The following is a 16,453-nucleotide window of genomic DNA, read 5'->3' as shown; positions in this document are numbered from 1 at the left end:
TGGAAACTGCCTGGAGGAGAGGGACCTGGGGGTGTTGGTTGACAGCGACTGAACATGAGCCAGCAGTGGCCCAGGTGGCCAAGAAGGCCAATGGCATCTTGGCTTGGATCAGAAACGGTGTGACCAGCAGGTCCAGGGAGGTTATCCTCCCTCTGGACTTGGCACTGGTGAGACCGCTCCTCGAATCCTGGGTTCAGTTCTGGACCTCTCACTCCAAGAAGGACGTTGAGGGGCTGGTACAGAGCTGGTGAAGCGGCTGGTGGACAAGGGTTATGAGGACTGGCTGAGGGACCTGGGGCTGTTTAACCTGGAGAAAAGGAGCTTGAGGGCAGACCTTATTGCTCTCTGCAGCTCCCTGGAAGGAGGTTGCAGAGAAGTGGATGTTGGTCACTTCACCCAAGTGACAGAACAAGAGGAAATGGCCTCAACAACAGCAACAAAGCTGGTGAGGGGGCTGGAGAACAAGTCTTTCGAGGAGCAGCTGAGAGAGCTGAGGGTGTTTAGCCTGGAGAAGAGGAGGCTGAGGGGAGACCTCATTGCTCTCTCCAACTACCTGAAAGGAGGTTGTGGAGAGGGGGGTGCTGGCCTCTTCTCCCAAGTGACAGGGGACAGGACAAGAGGGAATGGCCTCAAGCTCCACCAGGGGAGATTTAGGCTGTACATTGGGAAGGAATTCTTCACAGAAAGGGTCATTGGGCGCTGGCAGAGGCTGCCCAGGGAGGGGGCTGATTCACCTTTCCTGGAGGGGTTTAAGGGACGGGTGGACGAGGTGCTGAGGGACATGGTTTAGTGTTTGATAGGAATGGTTGGACTCGATGATCCGGTGGGTCTCTTCCAACCTGGTGATTCTATGATTCTATGAATTTGCATCAGGACAGGTCCAGACTGGACATGAATTAAAATTTCTTCACGGAAAGGGTTCTCAGGCAGTGGCAGGGGCTGCCCAGGGAGGTGTCAGAGCCCCCATGGCTGGAGGTGCTCAAAAGGCATGTAGATGAGGAGCTTTAGGATATGGTTTAGTGGCAGACGGGTACGGTTGGACCTGATGCTCTCATAGGTCTTTTCTAACCTGGTGATTCTATAATTAGATGATCTCCAAGGAACGAACAGTGTCTGGAAAAACACGGCTTTACGAGAAAACAGGCTCCCAGAGGGACATTCGGTCTCCCTTCCAAAGAACACGATTACTTAGATGAAACCTCACTTTAGCTTAAATTAAAGCTATTTCACCTGTTTGTAGCAGTAACTCCTTGAACCAGGGCCTCCTCCACCCCCCTCCCTGCTCCTATGGGACACGTGACATGGGCCACGCCCCATAGCATAGGCCACGCCCCTTTCCGGAAGCCACGCCCACTGTCCTGGAGGCCACGCCCCCGCCCGGCTCTGTGGGATCCAAGCCGCGCCCCAAAACAAAGCCCCGCCCATCGTGCCCAGGCCACGCCCCTTATCGCATACGCGCCTCGAGGTCCAATCACAGCCCACGGCAGGCCTAAGCCCCGCCCACCACAGCCCTCTGCGCCAATCACCGCTCTCCCTCAGCACCTCCCCCGTCCCCCACGGGCCCCGCCCAACTCTCGCGAGATCTCGCTGCCCTCGCGGCTTCCGGCTGGCCCACCTCTTCCTCTTTCCCCGCCGCCGCGCTGAGGTGAGGAGGCCATGGCGGCCGGGGAGCGGGGGGGCCTGTCTCAATCCGCTTCCATCCTCCCAGCCCGCCCCTCTCCTCTCCCCCGGAGATACCGGGGAGGAGAGGGGGCTCCACCCGCCGGGCGCCCTTGGTATCCGCGGGGATGGCGGGGGAAGGAGGACGGGCCGGGGGTGGCGGGAGGAGGCGGGGAGGAGGCCTTGACTGCGGGGATGGCGGCGGCGGTGGGAGGCCGAGGCTGCGGGGATGACTTTCTTAGGACACCTTTGGATTTGATCGTGAAAAGAAAGCGTTGTGTCTGAGCAGCTCCTCCCGCTCGGCTTCGGCGAGGTGAACAGTCCCGATTTTGTCTTAAAAGGGTATTTCTTTTAATTTGTTTTCTGGCAGCTGAGCTCCAAAGATGGTGCGCTACTCGCTGGATCCGGAGAACCCCACGAAATGTGAGTTCTTTTGTCCGCGGGCGATCGCGTAGGGCCACGTCGTTGAGGTTTTCACTCCAAAAGTTGATGTTTTCTCTCTGCAGCATGCAAGTCCCGGGGCTCCAACCTGCGGGTGCACTTCAAGGTAGGCAGCCTGTGCCTGGCAGGGAATGCAGTTTCCTCTGTGTTTGGGTTGTTTTCTTAATCATTTGCGGTTTTTACGAGGTGTCTCTTCTGCTTCCTTATGTGGTTGTTTCATGGTGATAGCGTGGGATGTAGCCTGAGTTGACTCCAGCTCCTTATAATGTGCTTTATCCAAGGCCCTGTGTCCAAAAGAGCTGTACTGCATTGAGCAGGACGAGCAAGGCTGATCTTAACATCTGCTTTGTTTATTTTACTGTGCCTTTTTGACTGTTTAAAAGGAAAGTGGAGTTAATGCAGCTGTTACACTGGTCAGTTGAGGGAACCTTATGGTGTTTGGCCTGAGGACATGGATTCCTCTGGAAAAGGTTTAGGGAATTCGGGGAACATTCGAGTTAACCACAAAACCAGAGCTGAGCAGATGCTTCTCTGCTCAGTGTTGTATAGTGCAGTTGAAAAGAATATCATTTACTTTTCTTATCTGTTTATTTGATATTGGGTAGTTCCAGTTCCTCTTTGAATTTCACATGTAGTGTGTTCTGTTAAGCCCTGATGTTTAAATCCGTTATTTTTCCTACCAGATCTTTTCTCCTTTCTGTAATTCCCTTACAGATATAATTATGTCGTTTGTAGGTATTTTTAAATAGCCTGTTTTCTCATTGCCATATTTGACATTTTAGGAGGAACTTAACTTCCCTCCCTTTTGGGATTAGTGCCAGAGAGGACCTATGAAAAGTATAAATACTCAAATCTTAGTTGAGTGAGGGCTTCTTTTAAACTGTAGCACTAAGAAGAGGCTCCAGGAAAGGGACAGGAGAGCTTTTTCTGTTTTTATAAAGGGGAGGGATCTGTTAAGAGGCACTCTAGAGTTATAGAACCACAGAATGCTGTGGGTTGAAAGGGACCTTAAAAGTCTCATCTGGTCCAGTGTCCCTGCAGAAACAGGGACATCTTCAACTTGATGAGGTTGCTCAGAGCCCCATCCAACCTGAACTGGAATGTTTCCAGGGATGGGGCAGCCACCATCTCACTGGGCAACTCGCGCTAGTGTTTCACGACCCTCAGCGTAAAGAATTCCTTCCTTACACACAGTCCTAAATCTACATTCTCTTAGTTTAAAATCATGCTGTGGTTTGTGTTGGTAGAACACCCGTGAGACAGCCCAGGCCATAAAGGGCATGCACATCCGCAAGGCCACCAAATACCTGAAGGATGTCACCCTGAAGAAGCAATGTGTTCCCTTCCGGCGCTACAATGGGGGAGTCGGCAGGTGCGCCCAGGTGAGGTCTGAGAGGATGCTGGGGTTGGGACTGGACAGTGAAGAAGGAAAAAGTGGTGTTAGAACTGAGTGGAGAACAGTCCATCATCAACGGTGATAGTTTTATATCTTAAACATCAGAGGGAGAAAGGAGTTACTCCTAATTCCTGTACACTAAGCACTGCATCTGCATGCAGTGTCATCAGTTGATCAGATTTGATTATCTTACCATGGCCAAGACAGTGATGGGATTCCCTTCCCCTGCTGTTCCACCCTAGGGAGACCCCATCTGGAGTCCTGTGTCCACCTCTAGGCTCCCCTGCTCCAGAGAGACAAGGAGCCACTGGAGATGGTCCAGCAGAGGCCACAGAGATGATGAGGGAACATCTCTGCTGGGAGGAGACTGTGAGAGAGCTGGTTCTGTTCAGCCTGGAGAAAAGCAGACAGAGGAGGGGATCCCATCAGTGCTGATCAGTATCTTGGGGCAGGACGATGGGGCCAGACTCGACTCAGTGGTGCCCAGCAACAGGACAAGGGGCACAAACTGGAGCACGGAAGGTTCGCAGCAGAGCACGAGTTAAAACGACTTTCCCATGGGGGTGACGGAGCACTGGATCAGGCTGCCCAGGGAGCGTGTGGAGTCTCCTTCTCTGGAGAGAGCCAAACCCACCTGGACGTGTTCCTGTGCAGCCTGCTGGAAGTGACTCTGCTTTAGCAGGAAGTGAGACTGGATGAGCTCCAGGGGGAACTTCCAACCCCAGCATTCCTTGTTTTTTTATAGAAAGGATAGTAATGGCAAGGTAATGGTGTGTAATGGGTAGGTTGTGTTGTACTGGGATAAAAACACTTTCCCTCTTTCAGGCCAAGCAGTGGGGCTGGACGCAGGGACGTTGGCCTAAGAAAAGTGCCGAGTTTTTGCTGCACATGCTGAAGAACGCAGAGAGCAACGCTGAGCTCAAGGTACGCAGTGTCTCTGTTGTAAGATGCACAGAATTTGTGTCGTGTGATGCATCGACACCGCTAGGCTCCGTAGCTCTGAGGTGGAAGGCAGGATAAGGCCTGCTAAAACCAGAGTTGTTTAGAGGGTTTTCTGTACAGCTGGTTTGAATTGGTCTGTGTGCATTTTTCAGGTTGAAATGTGAGTAACAGTTTATGTCACAGGCAGGTGGGGTGTGTGTGTATGGTTCTTGGCTATTTAGACCAAGGGCGTCTGGACTCTCTCAAAGTCTGCAAAACAAAGCAAAATCCACGGGCTCTTGGTCAGTTTGTGTCTTTAATGCACTCAGCACTTGATTAGGTAGCTGTGATGGCAGTGATGACTGATCTTAGGACACCTTTGGAACAACCATGAAATAATAATACTCTTTCTGAGCCATCAGCATTCTCTTATTCATGGTGCCATGCAGAACAACAGCTGATGTTCTGGATTTGGGTGGTGCTTGTGTGGCAAAGACTCTGTGCTCCAACACTGCTCTTCTATTTGCTGGCACGTGTGCATGGGGGACAATTATTCATGTTTCTGCTGCACATATCATTGATTTGAAGGGAAAAATGAGTCACAGGTTTAACCTTCTCCCCCCCCCCCGTCAGGGTCTGGATGTGGATTCGTTGGTGATCGAGCACATCCAGGTCAACAAGGCTCCCAAAATGCGCCGGCGCACCTACAGAGCACACGGGCGGATCAACCCCTACATGAGCTCCCCCTGCCACATCGAGATGATCCTCACCGAGAAGGAGCAGATTGTTCCCAAGCCGGAGGAGGAGGTGGCTCAGAAGAAAAAGGTACCAGGCATCATAACCCTTATTCCTTCTGAACGTTGCGGTCAAGGAACAGGAATGATGATACCATGCGTTTTCAGGCAGGGGGGTTGCTGTGATGACTCTCTTAGGACACCTTTGGAGCCAACACCAATGAAAAAAAAGTTGTTTCTGAGCAACCTTGATATTTGCTGGGAACGGAGAGTGGGGCAGCGGGGGGCTGGCACAGGATGGGCAGTTATTCCATCCGTCTCTGGAATAGTGATGCGTTCCCATTCCCTGCCTGGGAAGGGGGTTACTGGCAGGGCACCACAGTTGGGAGGCAGTGGTGGGGTTCAGTTTCCTGCTGGGATGTGCTGTTCCCATCAGGATGGTAGCCCCCAGGAGGGCTGTGCCTGTGAAAACGCTTCTGGTGCGAGCAGTGGAATATTCTGTGAGTGGGTGGGGACATTCCCAGCAGTTCTCAGCGCTTCTTCCAAAGGGTGGTGTAATCCTTTGTGAGGAGTTTTGGAAAGTGTAGCTGTTGCTGTTCCCTCATTTCTCTGTCCTGTGTTTCAGATCTCCCAGAAGAAGCTTAAGAAGCAGAAGTTGATGGCCCGGGAGTGATACAGACACGATGGCTGTACATAAATAAATGTGTAAAACTCAGATGTGTTCTGTGTGCCAAGAAGGCCAACAGCATCTTGCCTTGGATCAGCCATGGGCTGGCCAGTGGGAGCAGGGGAGGGATCATGCCCCTAGACTTGGCGCTGGTGAGGCCACACCTTGAATCCTGGGTTCAGTTTTATGCCCCTCAATCGCTGGACTGGGGCACATCTAGAGAAGAGAAACTGATGTGGGGACAGGAGCTGGAGCCCAAGGGCTATGAGGAGTGGTTGAGGGACTTGGGTCTGCTTAGTCTGGAGAAGAGGAGGCTGAGGGGACACCTTATTGCTCTCTGCAGCTCCCTGAAAGGAGGTTGTGGTGAGGTGGGTGCAGGTCAAGGTATAGGATGAGAGGAAGCAGCATCAAGTTGCACCAGAGAAGGCTTAGACTGGACATTAGGAAGAGTTTCATGGTCTCACAAAATGCCAAGGATCATCAATATTTTAGGTGATCCGTGGTTTCAGTGGGATGGTCCAGCACCTTGTTGAGCTGAGCCTTAAAAGTGCCCAGTGCAGAGGAATCCACCGCTTTCCTGAAAAGATGATTCCAAGGTTTCACTGTTCTCCTGGGGAAACATATTTTTGGCATCTCCCCAGGAGCAACTGAGCCCCATTGCCTCTTGTATTTTCCATGTGGCTTCTCATAAAAAGGGTGTCTCCATCCTCTTGGCAGACATCCTTTATGTACTGGCACAAGGTGATAAGGTCTCCCTGCAGCCTTTGTGACTGACCAAACCCAGCTCTCAACATTGCATTGTGCAGTAGTCATAGAATTGTTTGGTTGGAAAAGACTCTTGAGATCATCAGGTCCTACCCTACCTCTCTGCTAGCTCTCTGATCGTCTCTGTGGCCCTTCTTTGCATGCTTTCCAGACTGTACATATCTGTTTCATAAACCAGGGACCAAAACGAGGTGCTTGGGGATATGGGATGGTTGGACTCGATGACCATAGTATGGTTTGGGTTAGGTGGATCTCAAAGCCCGTCCAGATCCAACCACATGCTATGGGCAGGGACACCTCCCCCTGCATCAGGTGGCTCAAATACCCATCCAGGGAAGTAATCTTGCCCCTGAATTTGGTGCTGGTGAGGCTGCACCTCAAATCCTGGGTCCAGTTTTGGGCCTTACTACAAGGATGCTGAAGTCCTGGAGTGCATCCAGAGAAGGGGGAGGGAGCCCAAATCCTCTGGGCTGCTTTCAATCCTGTCATCCTCCATCCTGCATTAAAACTGTGGGTTGCCCTAACCCAGATGCAGGACCTTGCCCTTAGCCTTGTTGAACCTCATGGTGTTCTCACAGCCCCACTTCTGCAGCCCGTCCAGGTCCCTCTGGATGACATCCCATCCTCTGGTGTGACACCTGCATCTCTCAGTTTGGTGTCACCTGCAAACATTCTGAGAGTGCTCTTGATGTCGCTGTCATTGATGAAGATACTAAACAGCACTGGTCTCAGTATGGATCCCCGATGGACAGCACTTGTCACGGATCTCCATCTGGACTTTGAGCTATTGACCACTAGTCTCTGTGACCATCCAACCAATTTCTTATCCACTGGACGCTCCACCCATCCAATCCATGTTTCTTCAGAGAGAACGATGTTGTGAGGGACTGTGTCAAGAAGTCCAGATTAATCAAAGTTCATTCCTTTTCCAATGTCTTGATGGTGTCAGCCCGTCATAGAAAGCCACAAGGTTGGTCAGGCAGCACTTGCCCTTGGTGAAGCTGCACTGGCTGTCTCGAATCACCTCCCTGTCCTCCATGTGCTTTAAAGAAGAACTTCCCAATGTCTGAACTGATTCTTCCCCCCTTCCAAATTAAATTGATGGGATATCATAGAATCACCAGGTTGGAAAGGACCCACTAGATCATTGAGTCCAACCGTTCCTATCAAACACTAAACCATGTCCCCTAGCACCTCGTCCACCCGTCCCTTAAACCCCTCCAGGGAAGGCGAATCAACCCCCTCCCTGGGCAGCCTCTGCCAGTGCCCAATGACCCTTTCTGTGAATATTTCTCTGATGTCCAGCCTGAACCTCCCCTGGTGGAGCTTGAGGCCATTCCCTCTTGTCCTGTCCCCTGTCCCTTGGGAGAAGAGCCCAGCTCCCTCCTCTCTACAACCTCCTTTCAGGTAGTTGTAGAGAGCAATGAGGTCTCCCCTCAGCCTCCTCTTCTCCAGGCTAAACACCCTCAGCTCTCTCAGCTGCTCCTCATAAGGCATCCAGAGGGATCTTGTTCTTGGCCTCACAGGTCACCTCTCCAGGTCCCACCCCTGGGTTGAGGCAATCTGCAGTTTCCATACAGGCTGGGGGATGATGAGATTAGGAGCAGCCCTGAGGAGAAGGACTTGGGGTGCTGGGGATGAGAAGTTTGACATGAGCCGCCAAAGTGCGCTCACAGCTCAGAAACCAACCGTGTCCTGGGCTGCATCCAAAGCAGCGTGGCCAGCAGGGAGGGAGGGGATTCTGCCCCTCTGCTCTGGTGAGACCCCACCTGGAGCGCTGTGTCCAGTGCTGGAATCCCCAACAGAAGAAGGAGATGGAGCTGTTGTAACGGGTACAGAGGAGGCTATAAAGATGATCAGAGGGCTGGAGCGGCTCTGCTGTGACAACAGGCTGAGAGAGTTGGAGTTGTTCAGCCTGAAGCAGGTTCCGAGGACACCGTACACCAGCTTCCAGGGCTGAAAAGGGCTCGAGGAAAGCTGGGGAGCGACTATTTATAACGGGCCGCCAGCGCCCATTGGGCCATCAGGGCGGGCATGATGGATCACGTGACGGGCTCTCTCCCGCTTCCATTGGCTGAGCGCGGGCACCGCGCCCCACCCGGAAGCGTCACCCGGAAGCGTCACCCGGAAGCGCGGGGCCATTTCCGGGTCGCCGGGGGAGGCGGCGGCGGCGGGTCCGGTGCGTGCGGGGCGGTGAGTGCCGGGCGGGGGGACAGAGAAACAGGCCCAGTCCAGGAGCCATGGGTGGGGGGCACCTCAAAGCCCGCCCAGTCCCACCCCTGCCGTGGGCAGGGACACCTCCCACTGGATCAGGGGCTCCAAGCCCCATCCGACCTGGCCTTGAACCCCTCCAGGGATGGGGCAGCCACCCCTGCTCTGGGCAACTGGGCCAGGGCCTCCCCACCCTCACAGGAGAACATTTATTTCTATATCTGTCCCCTCCTTAAGCTTCAAACCGTTCCTGCTTGTCCTGTCCCTGCACTCCCTGATCAAGAACCCCATCCCAGCTTTTCTGGAGCCCCTTTCAGTACTGGAAGCTCCTCTAAGGTCTCCCTAGAGCCTTCTCCATCAGAATTTAACCATTTACACCCGTTTTTATTGGTTGGTTTATTGAGTTTATTTTTCTTCATAAAAATTAATTTCCTGCTAGCCAGGCAATTAAGCATCCGCTCACCAAAAGAGCAGCCTGTAAGCCTTATTTCAGTGTGTTCAGTCCAATATTCTGCTCAGACTGCTTCCTTCTGCAGAGGAATGACTTATGTTTGCGTCTGGAATCTGTGGTGTGGCAGCGTAGCCGCTCACTCTTACCTTTGGACAGCCTGGGCTGCTCCCTCCAGCCACGTTCTGCAGTTTACAGATGGATCCATAGCACTGTGTTGGAAATTCAGTACATAGGGAGTTGTAGACGGGACTTGGGGCCAAAATTCTTTACGGTTTAGCTTTAAATTAAAAGCCTAGGACCAAAAATATTCAAAATTTAGCTGGAAAAATGGCCTGGGATCAAAAATCTTTAGGATAGCTTGAAAAAAAAAAAAAAGAGGAATTCTGATCTCAGATGCAATATGCACGTCTGCCTCTTCGTTCCCCATGGAGGGATCCTGGAAAGCTTGTATTTGGCTTCTTGCTTACAGAATTGCACTATCGCAGCATGGAGAGGCTAAGCGTGGATGCCAAGCTTCGCTGTGCAGCAGAGTGTACACAGCACAGAGCTGGCTGCTGGTCAGCACTGGAAGGGACAGCTCTCATTGCCATTAACTGTCTTCTCTCCCAATAATCCCTCCTTGCTGCTGCATTTTGGCTTGCTGCTGTCTCGGAAGTTTTCTTCTGGTTTGGGAAGAAAGGGAAGGATTCCTTTTCTAATAGTTTGATGTGGGATGGGTGTGATTCCTCCCATGCAGGAGGGGTGAAGTTGCCCGTATTCTCCTGTTCTCAAATCCCAACCAGGATTTCCTTCTCCTTCCCACCAACCTGCCCTCAGTGGTAGGAAGCCACTGGATTAATGAGTGTCCTGCCATTTCATGTCACCATAAATGAAAAGGGAACAAGAAAACAAAACCTTTTGTACCCTGTGGTGTAATGCAGCAAGAACTGAGCTAATGCTTGGAGATCAATGCTTAAAGGGTGTTTGTGTGGTTTGAGTGAAAACTGTTCTATTCTGAATTTCTTTTTCTAGGATCCACCTGAAGGAATGATGAAGTAACAACAAACTACTACCTTTTTTTGTTTAAACATTAAGATTGTTTCCCATTTTGTTGAGGACTTGTTAGCGCTTAAACACATGGCATTTTTTAAACTTTAACAGTTAATCTATTATTAAAGATTCATTTATGGTTGAATATCAACTAGACTCCTTATTCATTAATTAAAGCTGTTTTCTCAGCTCATGGCAAAGAAACACTGTCATCCTGAGTTGTTTTCTTTTTCCCTCTCCAGGTTTGCCACACAAAAAGAAGAAGCCATGGTGTGCATTCCTTGTATTGTCATTCCAGTTCTCCTCTGGGTCTACAAGAAATTCCTTGAACCGTACATCTACCCCGTCATTGCACCCTTCATTAAGCGTGTGTGGCCCAAGAGAGCTGTGGAAGAAACGACAGACACAAAACAAGGTCAAGGAGGCAGCGCTCAAAATCCATGGGCAGCTTCAGCTGTGAAAAGAGGCCAGGAGGATGAGCCTGGAATTTATAAGGTAAGATTGATGTGTTTAGTAAACCAGGGAAACTGGGATGCAACACCTAGCAATATTTTGGGATCGGCACCACTGAAGAGTGAATAGTTGGGTGGTTTTAGATGTTTTTGTGGCTACTTTCTTCTGAGGGGGAGTTACCAGTACTAAGCCAGCTAGAAATAGTTGCTACCGGGACAGCTTGCAAGGACAGGAGTTGCATCTGTTTTCTGAAAGAGCTTAGTTAGTTGTGGTTTTTTTAGTGAGTGGCTATTGTTTCAGAGAAGGAAGAAGTGAAATAATTGGTGCATCACACCTGAGACATGAAACAGAATTAAAAAAATCCCTACTCAGCTAGCTCTGTCACTCATAATGGGGTAAAATGTTTTGTAGGTGTAAGTCATGTACTTACTGTTTCTCTCTTCCAAGGAAATGCAAAGATTTGTGCGTTGTTTCTGCCCTGATCTCCTCCCCTCTTCCCAATGAAGCAGTAATTGTGTGTATCTCTAAAGAAATGCCACCGCTTTGGTTCTTAGTAGGTTTCTTTGTAGATCTTTGCTAGCCTTGCTTCTAAAAGTCATTTTCATCACCAGCTGCTGCTGTTCTGGCCACGGATGCATTTTTGGGACACTTCATTAATGATGCTCTCTTTTATTTGCAGTTTGAAAGCAACAGCGTTGCAAATGGAATTGCTACAAAGAGATCCACAGAGGTGTCTGACAAAAAAGCGGATTGAAGGAATTCATCCACACGGATGAACTGGTGATATTTCTCTCATTTTGAGACCTTTCTCTTTGCACGTTCTAGCTGATTAAAACCCCTTATCACTTCTGGGAGAGGGTCTCTTGCCGCTGAAGTGGCAGCTAGCTCATTTCTTATTTTAAAATGATTGGAACCTGAAGTTCTTTATTTTCCTCACTTAAACCACTTCTCATCAATAATCTATTTGGTGTGATTAGAGTTTAGGTTAAATAACTTATGAATAACTCTAGCTTTGGAGGGTAAATGTATCTTAGCCTCTTAGTTTCGCTGACTGCTAGTGCAATAATTCAGGCTTAATTATTTTCCTTGAAACATTGTGCCTTTCTTTCCTGAGGAGGAGCAGCAGGAGCATGATGCAAGAGAATTGTTGCTTTATATTCTGTTGCGCTGATTTAAAATGGTGCAGTTCTGTCTTTAAAAAAAAAAAAACAAACCTCCAGCTAAAATCTCTTTGAACGTGCTTGTGTAATTCAAATTGCAATAAACCAGGACTTTATTTAAAAATAAGTTGCTTCATAAAATTGTCCTTGGCTTCTGAGCTACAAGCATCCAGAGTGGTAAGAGAATCTTTGAAGAGCTGTAGACAAGCCCCAGGTGGAGGGAGGTCATAAAATACTGACTTCATTATCCAAAACGTGAACCTGGCAAGTCCAGCTTTGCCTCCACCTGGGAAGGTGCGTTCTGGTCGCGACTTGCATCCCGAGACAACAGTGCAATTGTGAAGCATTTTGTGTGTCTCTGTGCTTAGCAGGGAACAGAAGTGATAATTCCTGCTTTGCAGAGATTTTTGTATATGCAGCCCTTGAACTGTTAATGAGGTCCTATCTTTTCTTGCGATTGTGTTTTCTCCTATTGGATAACTCATTATTTCGAAGACTTGCTTGATGCCCACCAGATGCCTCTGGTGAGGCAAACTGTTTCCTACCATTACCTGATTTTGTCATGACTTGTGTGAACCGATCTGCAGCATCTACAGCTGGATATCGGGCCCTGATTGCTACAGATGTTACTTCTGTAATGGGTTGAATCACAGAAAACGCCTTATAAGATGTTACAGAATCACAGAATAGTTTGGGTTGGAGGGGAAGGTAAAGCCCATCCAGTTCCACCCCCTGCCATGGGCAGGTACACCTCCCACTGGATCAGGGGCTCCAAGCCCCATCCAAGCCTTGAACCCCTCCAGGGGTGGGGCGGCCACCACTACTCTGGACTTCTCACGTTTCCTAATGCTGTTTGCTCTCCCTTAATGAGCTGGTTAGTTAGGAATTGAGTTGTCTGCTACTGTTTAATCAGCATTTGCATGATCCTAGGAAGTACAGTCTCTGTCTGATAAGTCTATCAGGGACACAGCTTCCTCCTAAAACAGTGAAGTACCTACCCTTTCTGATACTAATACCTGGGTTTGTTATGCGGAGCATCCATGTGTGGTATAATCCATCCAAGAAACCAACACTAATGGTGCCCTCTTCTAACTTCTCACCAATGACAGAATCATAGAATAGTTAGGGTTGGAAGGGACATTAAAGATCATCTAATGCAACCCTCCTGCCATGGGCAGGGACACCTCACTAGATCAGCTGCCCAAGGTCCGTGCAACCTGGTCTTGAACATCTCCAGAGGTGGAGCAGCCACAACTTCCCTTGGCAACTTGGGCCAGGGCCTCACCACCCGTGAAGAAATTCCTTCTTACATCTAGTCTAAATCTGCCCCTCTCCAGTTTATACCCATTGTCCCTCGTTGTATCACCACATGCCTTTTTGAACAGTCGTTCTGTAAGTTTCTTGGAGACCCTTCATGTACTGGAAGATCGCTATAATGTCTCCTCAGAGCCTTCTCTTCTCCAGGCTGAAGAACCTTAACTCTCTCAGCCTGTCCTCATGTGGAGGGTGCTCCAGCCCTCAGATCACCTTTGTAGCCTCCTCTGGACCTGTTCCAACAGCTCCATCTCCTTCTTATGTTGGGGACTCCAGAACTGGACACAAGACTCCAGGTGGGCTCTCATGAGAGAGGGATAGAGGGGCAGAATCCCTCCCTTGCCCTGCTGGCCGTGCTGCTTTGGATGCAGCTGGGGACACGGTTTGTTTCTGGGCTGTGAGCTCATGTTGCTGGCTCCTGTCGAGCTTCTCATCCCCAGCACCCCAAGTCCTTCTCCTCAGGGCTGCTCCCAGTCACATCATTTCCCCAGCCTGCATGGAGACTGTGGGTTGCCCTGACCCAGGTGCAGGACCTTGTTCTTGGCCTTGTTGAACCTCATGTTGTTCTCACAGCTGCACCTCTCCTTCTGCCCAGGTCCCTCTGGATGCCATCCCACCCTTCTGGTGTGACACCTGCAGCCCTCAGCTTGGTGTCACCTGCCAGCTTTCTGAGGGTGCCCTCGATCTCGCTGCCTGTGTCATTGATGAAGATACTGAGCAGCCCTGGTCCCAGTAATGACCCCACTTGTCCCAGATCTCCATCTGGACATCGAGCCATTGACCACTACTCTCTGAATGGGACCATCCAACTAGTTCCTTTATAGAATCACAGAATCACAGAGTGGTTTGGGTTGGAAGGCACCTCAAAGCCCATCCAGTCCCAATCTCCTGCCATGGGTGGGGACACCTCACACTGGACCAGCTGCTCCAAGCCCCATCCAGCTTGCCCTTGGAACACCTCCAGGGATGAGGCTCGAGGTCCCTTCCAACCCAAACCATTCTGTGATCCCATGATTCTCCCCACGGGAAGAGCTCCTCGGCAAGATGGCGGCTGAACAAGCTGGACTACATTTCCCATCGTCCCCCGCGACGACCCGTGCTGCTGGACACACGTCATCACGTGTGTCCTACGGTGACGTGCACTGCCGGACTACATTTCCCATCGTGCCCCGCGGCACGACGCCTTCTTGACGACGCTTCCCCCTCCCGCTCGTCCCTCGCGGACTCCATTTCCCGGCGTGCCCCGCGGCGGGCGCTGCGCATGCGCGGCGGGCGGCGCTGGCGACGTGGACGGGGGCGGCGGGCGCGGAGCGGTCGGAGCGGGTAAGGGCGGCCGCGGCCCGCGCGGGGCTCTCGCTGCTGTCGCCGCTGTCCCTGCGGCCCCTGCTCCGCCCCGTGTCGCGACAGGGCGCGGCGACTGCGTGCGGTGGGGCTCCCTGCCCTCCCGCTGCTCCCCGGGATCTTCCCGCTGCTCCCATCCCGGCTCCCCCCCCGGCATCCCCCCCCGGGCACCGAGTGGCTGCCGTGCTCCGCATCCCACTGGGATGGGAAATGTGGGGCTGATGGTCCTTTCCCGGTGCTCCCACCGTGACTCCCTAGCATCTTCCCAGCTGGGCTCCCCTCGGGATTCTCCTGGTGCTCCCACTGTAGCTCCCCAGGATCCTCCTGGTGCTCCCATCTGGGCTCCCTATGATCCTCCCAGCTGGTCTCCGCTAGATCCTCCTGATCCTCCCACTGTGGCTCCCCAGGATCCTCCTGGTGCTCCCATCTGGGCTCCCTAGGATCCTCCCAGCTGGTCTCCCCGGGATCCTCCTGGTGCTCCCACTGTGGCTCCCCAGGATCCTCCTGGTGCTCCCATCTGGGCTCCCTAGGATCCTCCCAGCTGGTCTCCCCGGGATCCTCCCAGTGCTCCCACTGTGGCTCCCCAGGATCCTCCCGGTGCTCCCAGCTGGGCTCCCCAGGATCCTCGTGGTGCTCCCACTGTGGGTCCCCAGGATCCCCCCAGCTGGACTTCCCTGGGTCGTCCTGGTGCTTCCAGCCCAGCTCCCTGGGAGCCTTCCCAGCACCAGAGCCCAGCACCCTTGGGTGCCCTCCCAGTGCTCCCAGCCATGCCCTCCCAGGATCCTCCAGTGCTCCCAGCTGGACTTCTGGGATCCTCCCAAGGCACTGACTGCATCCCACCTGGATTGGGGAGCGTAGGGGCCATTGGTGCCCTGCCAGTGCTCCCAGCTGAGCTCCCCAAGATCCTCCCAGTACTCCCAGCTGGAATGCCTGGGGTCCTCCCGTGTCACTGAGCGGCTGCTGTGCCCTGCATCCCAGTGGGCTGGGAAATGTGGGGCTGGCAGTGCTCTCCCGGTGCTCTGAGCATGGGTCTCCAGGATGGCCGTCAGCATCTGCTGTGCTCTTCATTCCACCTGGATCAGGGAGCACGGGGGCTGTTGATGCCCTCCCAGTGGTCCCAGCCAAGCTCCTCAGGGATCCTTCCAGGAACTGGTCCCCACATCCTGCTAGGCTGTGGAATGCAGGGCAATTGGTGCCCTCCTGGTTCTCCCAGCCAGGCTCCCCAGGGATCCTCTGGGGCAGCAGTCCCTGCATCCTGCCGAGCTGGAGAGCATAGGACTGCCACTGCTCCCAGTCAGGCTCCCCGGGGATCATTCTGGGACACCGGGACAGTTCCTGCTGTGCCGTGCATCCCTCTGGGCTAGGGAACTTGGAGCTGGAGATGCCCTCCCAGTGCTCCCAGCCAGGCTCCCTGGGGTCCTTCTGGGCACAGGGTGGCTCCTGACCCACTGTACATGGTTGAAGACAGAAGGAGAGAGTTGCACACCTGCATTTCTTGTTTTGTGCTCTTAATGACATGTCTTATGAGTGAAAAGACTACAAAACAGCTTATTTTCCCTTCTGCATTTGTGAACCAGATGCTTTCTGTAGCGGTTGGTGGTTGCTTTTGCAATATATGGGGGATTCTCGGCCTCGCTCCTGCCAGTTTGTTCCTACATGCCTGAATGATAATGTTTAGCATGAGTGGGAAATATTTTAGTCTAGAAGAGAATTTGTATCTCACTATAACGGTTTTGTGTTGCCGGCTTTCATATCAAATGCTCTTGATCTGTTTTACTTAAGTCCTTTGTGCTGAGTGTAGTGAGGTCGTGAGGCTGTAATTTAATTTCTTCTGTTGCCTGTTCTGAGGGAGAACATGCTGGGCTGCAGTTATAATTGTTTGAGATATTTGCAGAAGTAAGTAGATCATTA

The 16,453-nt window shown here is 51.9% G+C and overlaps 2 protein-coding genes and 3 non-coding genes across 6 annotated transcripts in view; all 5 read left to right on the top strand.

Annotated features, from left to right (window-relative positions):
• RPL17 (ribosomal protein L17) overlaps nt 1–5,866 on the top strand; it is a 111,794-nt gene extending 105,928 nt beyond the window's left edge. Inside the window, exons 2-7 of the mRNA XM_069881022.1 lie at nt 2,028–2,082; nt 2,166–2,206; nt 3,348–3,482; nt 4,322–4,420; nt 5,051–5,242; nt 5,777–5,866. Of these exons, the coding sequence (XP_069737123.1) occupies nt 2,043–2,082; nt 2,166–2,206; nt 3,348–3,482; nt 4,322–4,420; nt 5,051–5,242; nt 5,777–5,824 (555 nt within the window). The 5' untranslated portion in view covers nt 2,028–2,042 and the 3' untranslated portion in view covers nt 5,825–5,866. The remainder of the gene's footprint in view (nt 1–2,027; nt 2,083–2,165; nt 2,207–3,347; nt 3,483–4,321; nt 4,421–5,050; nt 5,243–5,776) is intronic.
• On the top strand, nt 1,881–1,949 carry LOC138733769 (small nucleolar RNA SNORD58). Its single transcript, XR_011339463.1, has one exon. It is a non-coding gene; the product is annotated as a small nucleolar RNA SNORD58 (small nucleolar RNA).
• Nucleotides 4,768–4,836, top strand: LOC138733768 (small nucleolar RNA SNORD58). Its single transcript, XR_011339461.1, has one exon. It is a non-coding gene; the product is annotated as a small nucleolar RNA SNORD58 (small nucleolar RNA).
• On the top strand, nt 5,329–5,398 carry LOC138733767 (small nucleolar RNA SNORD58). Its single transcript, XR_011339460.1, has one exon. It is a non-coding gene; the product is annotated as a small nucleolar RNA SNORD58 (small nucleolar RNA).
• Nucleotides 5,867–8,695: 2,829 nt separating the features above from the next.
• On the top strand, nt 8,696–12,014 carry CZH18orf32 (chromosome Z C18orf32 homolog). 2 transcript variants are annotated; one of them, XM_069881024.1, is made up of 3 exons: nt 8,696–8,762; nt 10,517–10,769; nt 11,407–12,014. In XM_069881024.1, exons 2-3 carry the CDS (start codon nt 10,542–10,544, stop codon nt 11,479–11,481), a joined length of 303 nt encoding a protein of 100 aa, XP_069737125.1. In that variant the 5' UTR covers nt 8,696–8,762; nt 10,517–10,541; the 3' UTR covers nt 11,482–12,014. The 2 variants fall into 2 exon arrangements, with proteins under 2 accessions (XP_069737125.1, XP_069737124.1); XM_069881023.1 differs by having other exon boundaries at nt 8,730–8,776.
• The last annotated feature ends 4,439 nt before the right edge of the window (nt 12,015–16,453 follow it).

Source organism: Phaenicophaeus curvirostris, chromosome Z (assembly GCF_032191515.1).
Source record: "Phaenicophaeus curvirostris isolate KB17595 chromosome Z, BPBGC_Pcur_1.0, whole genome shotgun sequence".
Classification (NCBI taxonomy): domain Eukaryota; kingdom Metazoa; phylum Chordata; class Aves; order Cuculiformes; family Cuculidae; genus Phaenicophaeus; species Phaenicophaeus curvirostris.
This window is presented reverse-complemented; position numbering and strand designations above follow the sequence as displayed.

Bases quoted from the DNA above. Each gene is read 5' to 3' on its own strand.
- CZH18orf32 (XM_069881024.1), top strand. From the start codon at position 10,542: ATGGTGTGCATTCCTTGTATTGTCATTCCAGTTCTCCTCTGGGTCTAC. The intron at 10,770-11,406 runs GTAAGATTGATG...TTTTATTTGCAG, and splicing joins ATGAGCCTGGAATTTATAAG to TTTGAAAGCAACAGCGTTGC.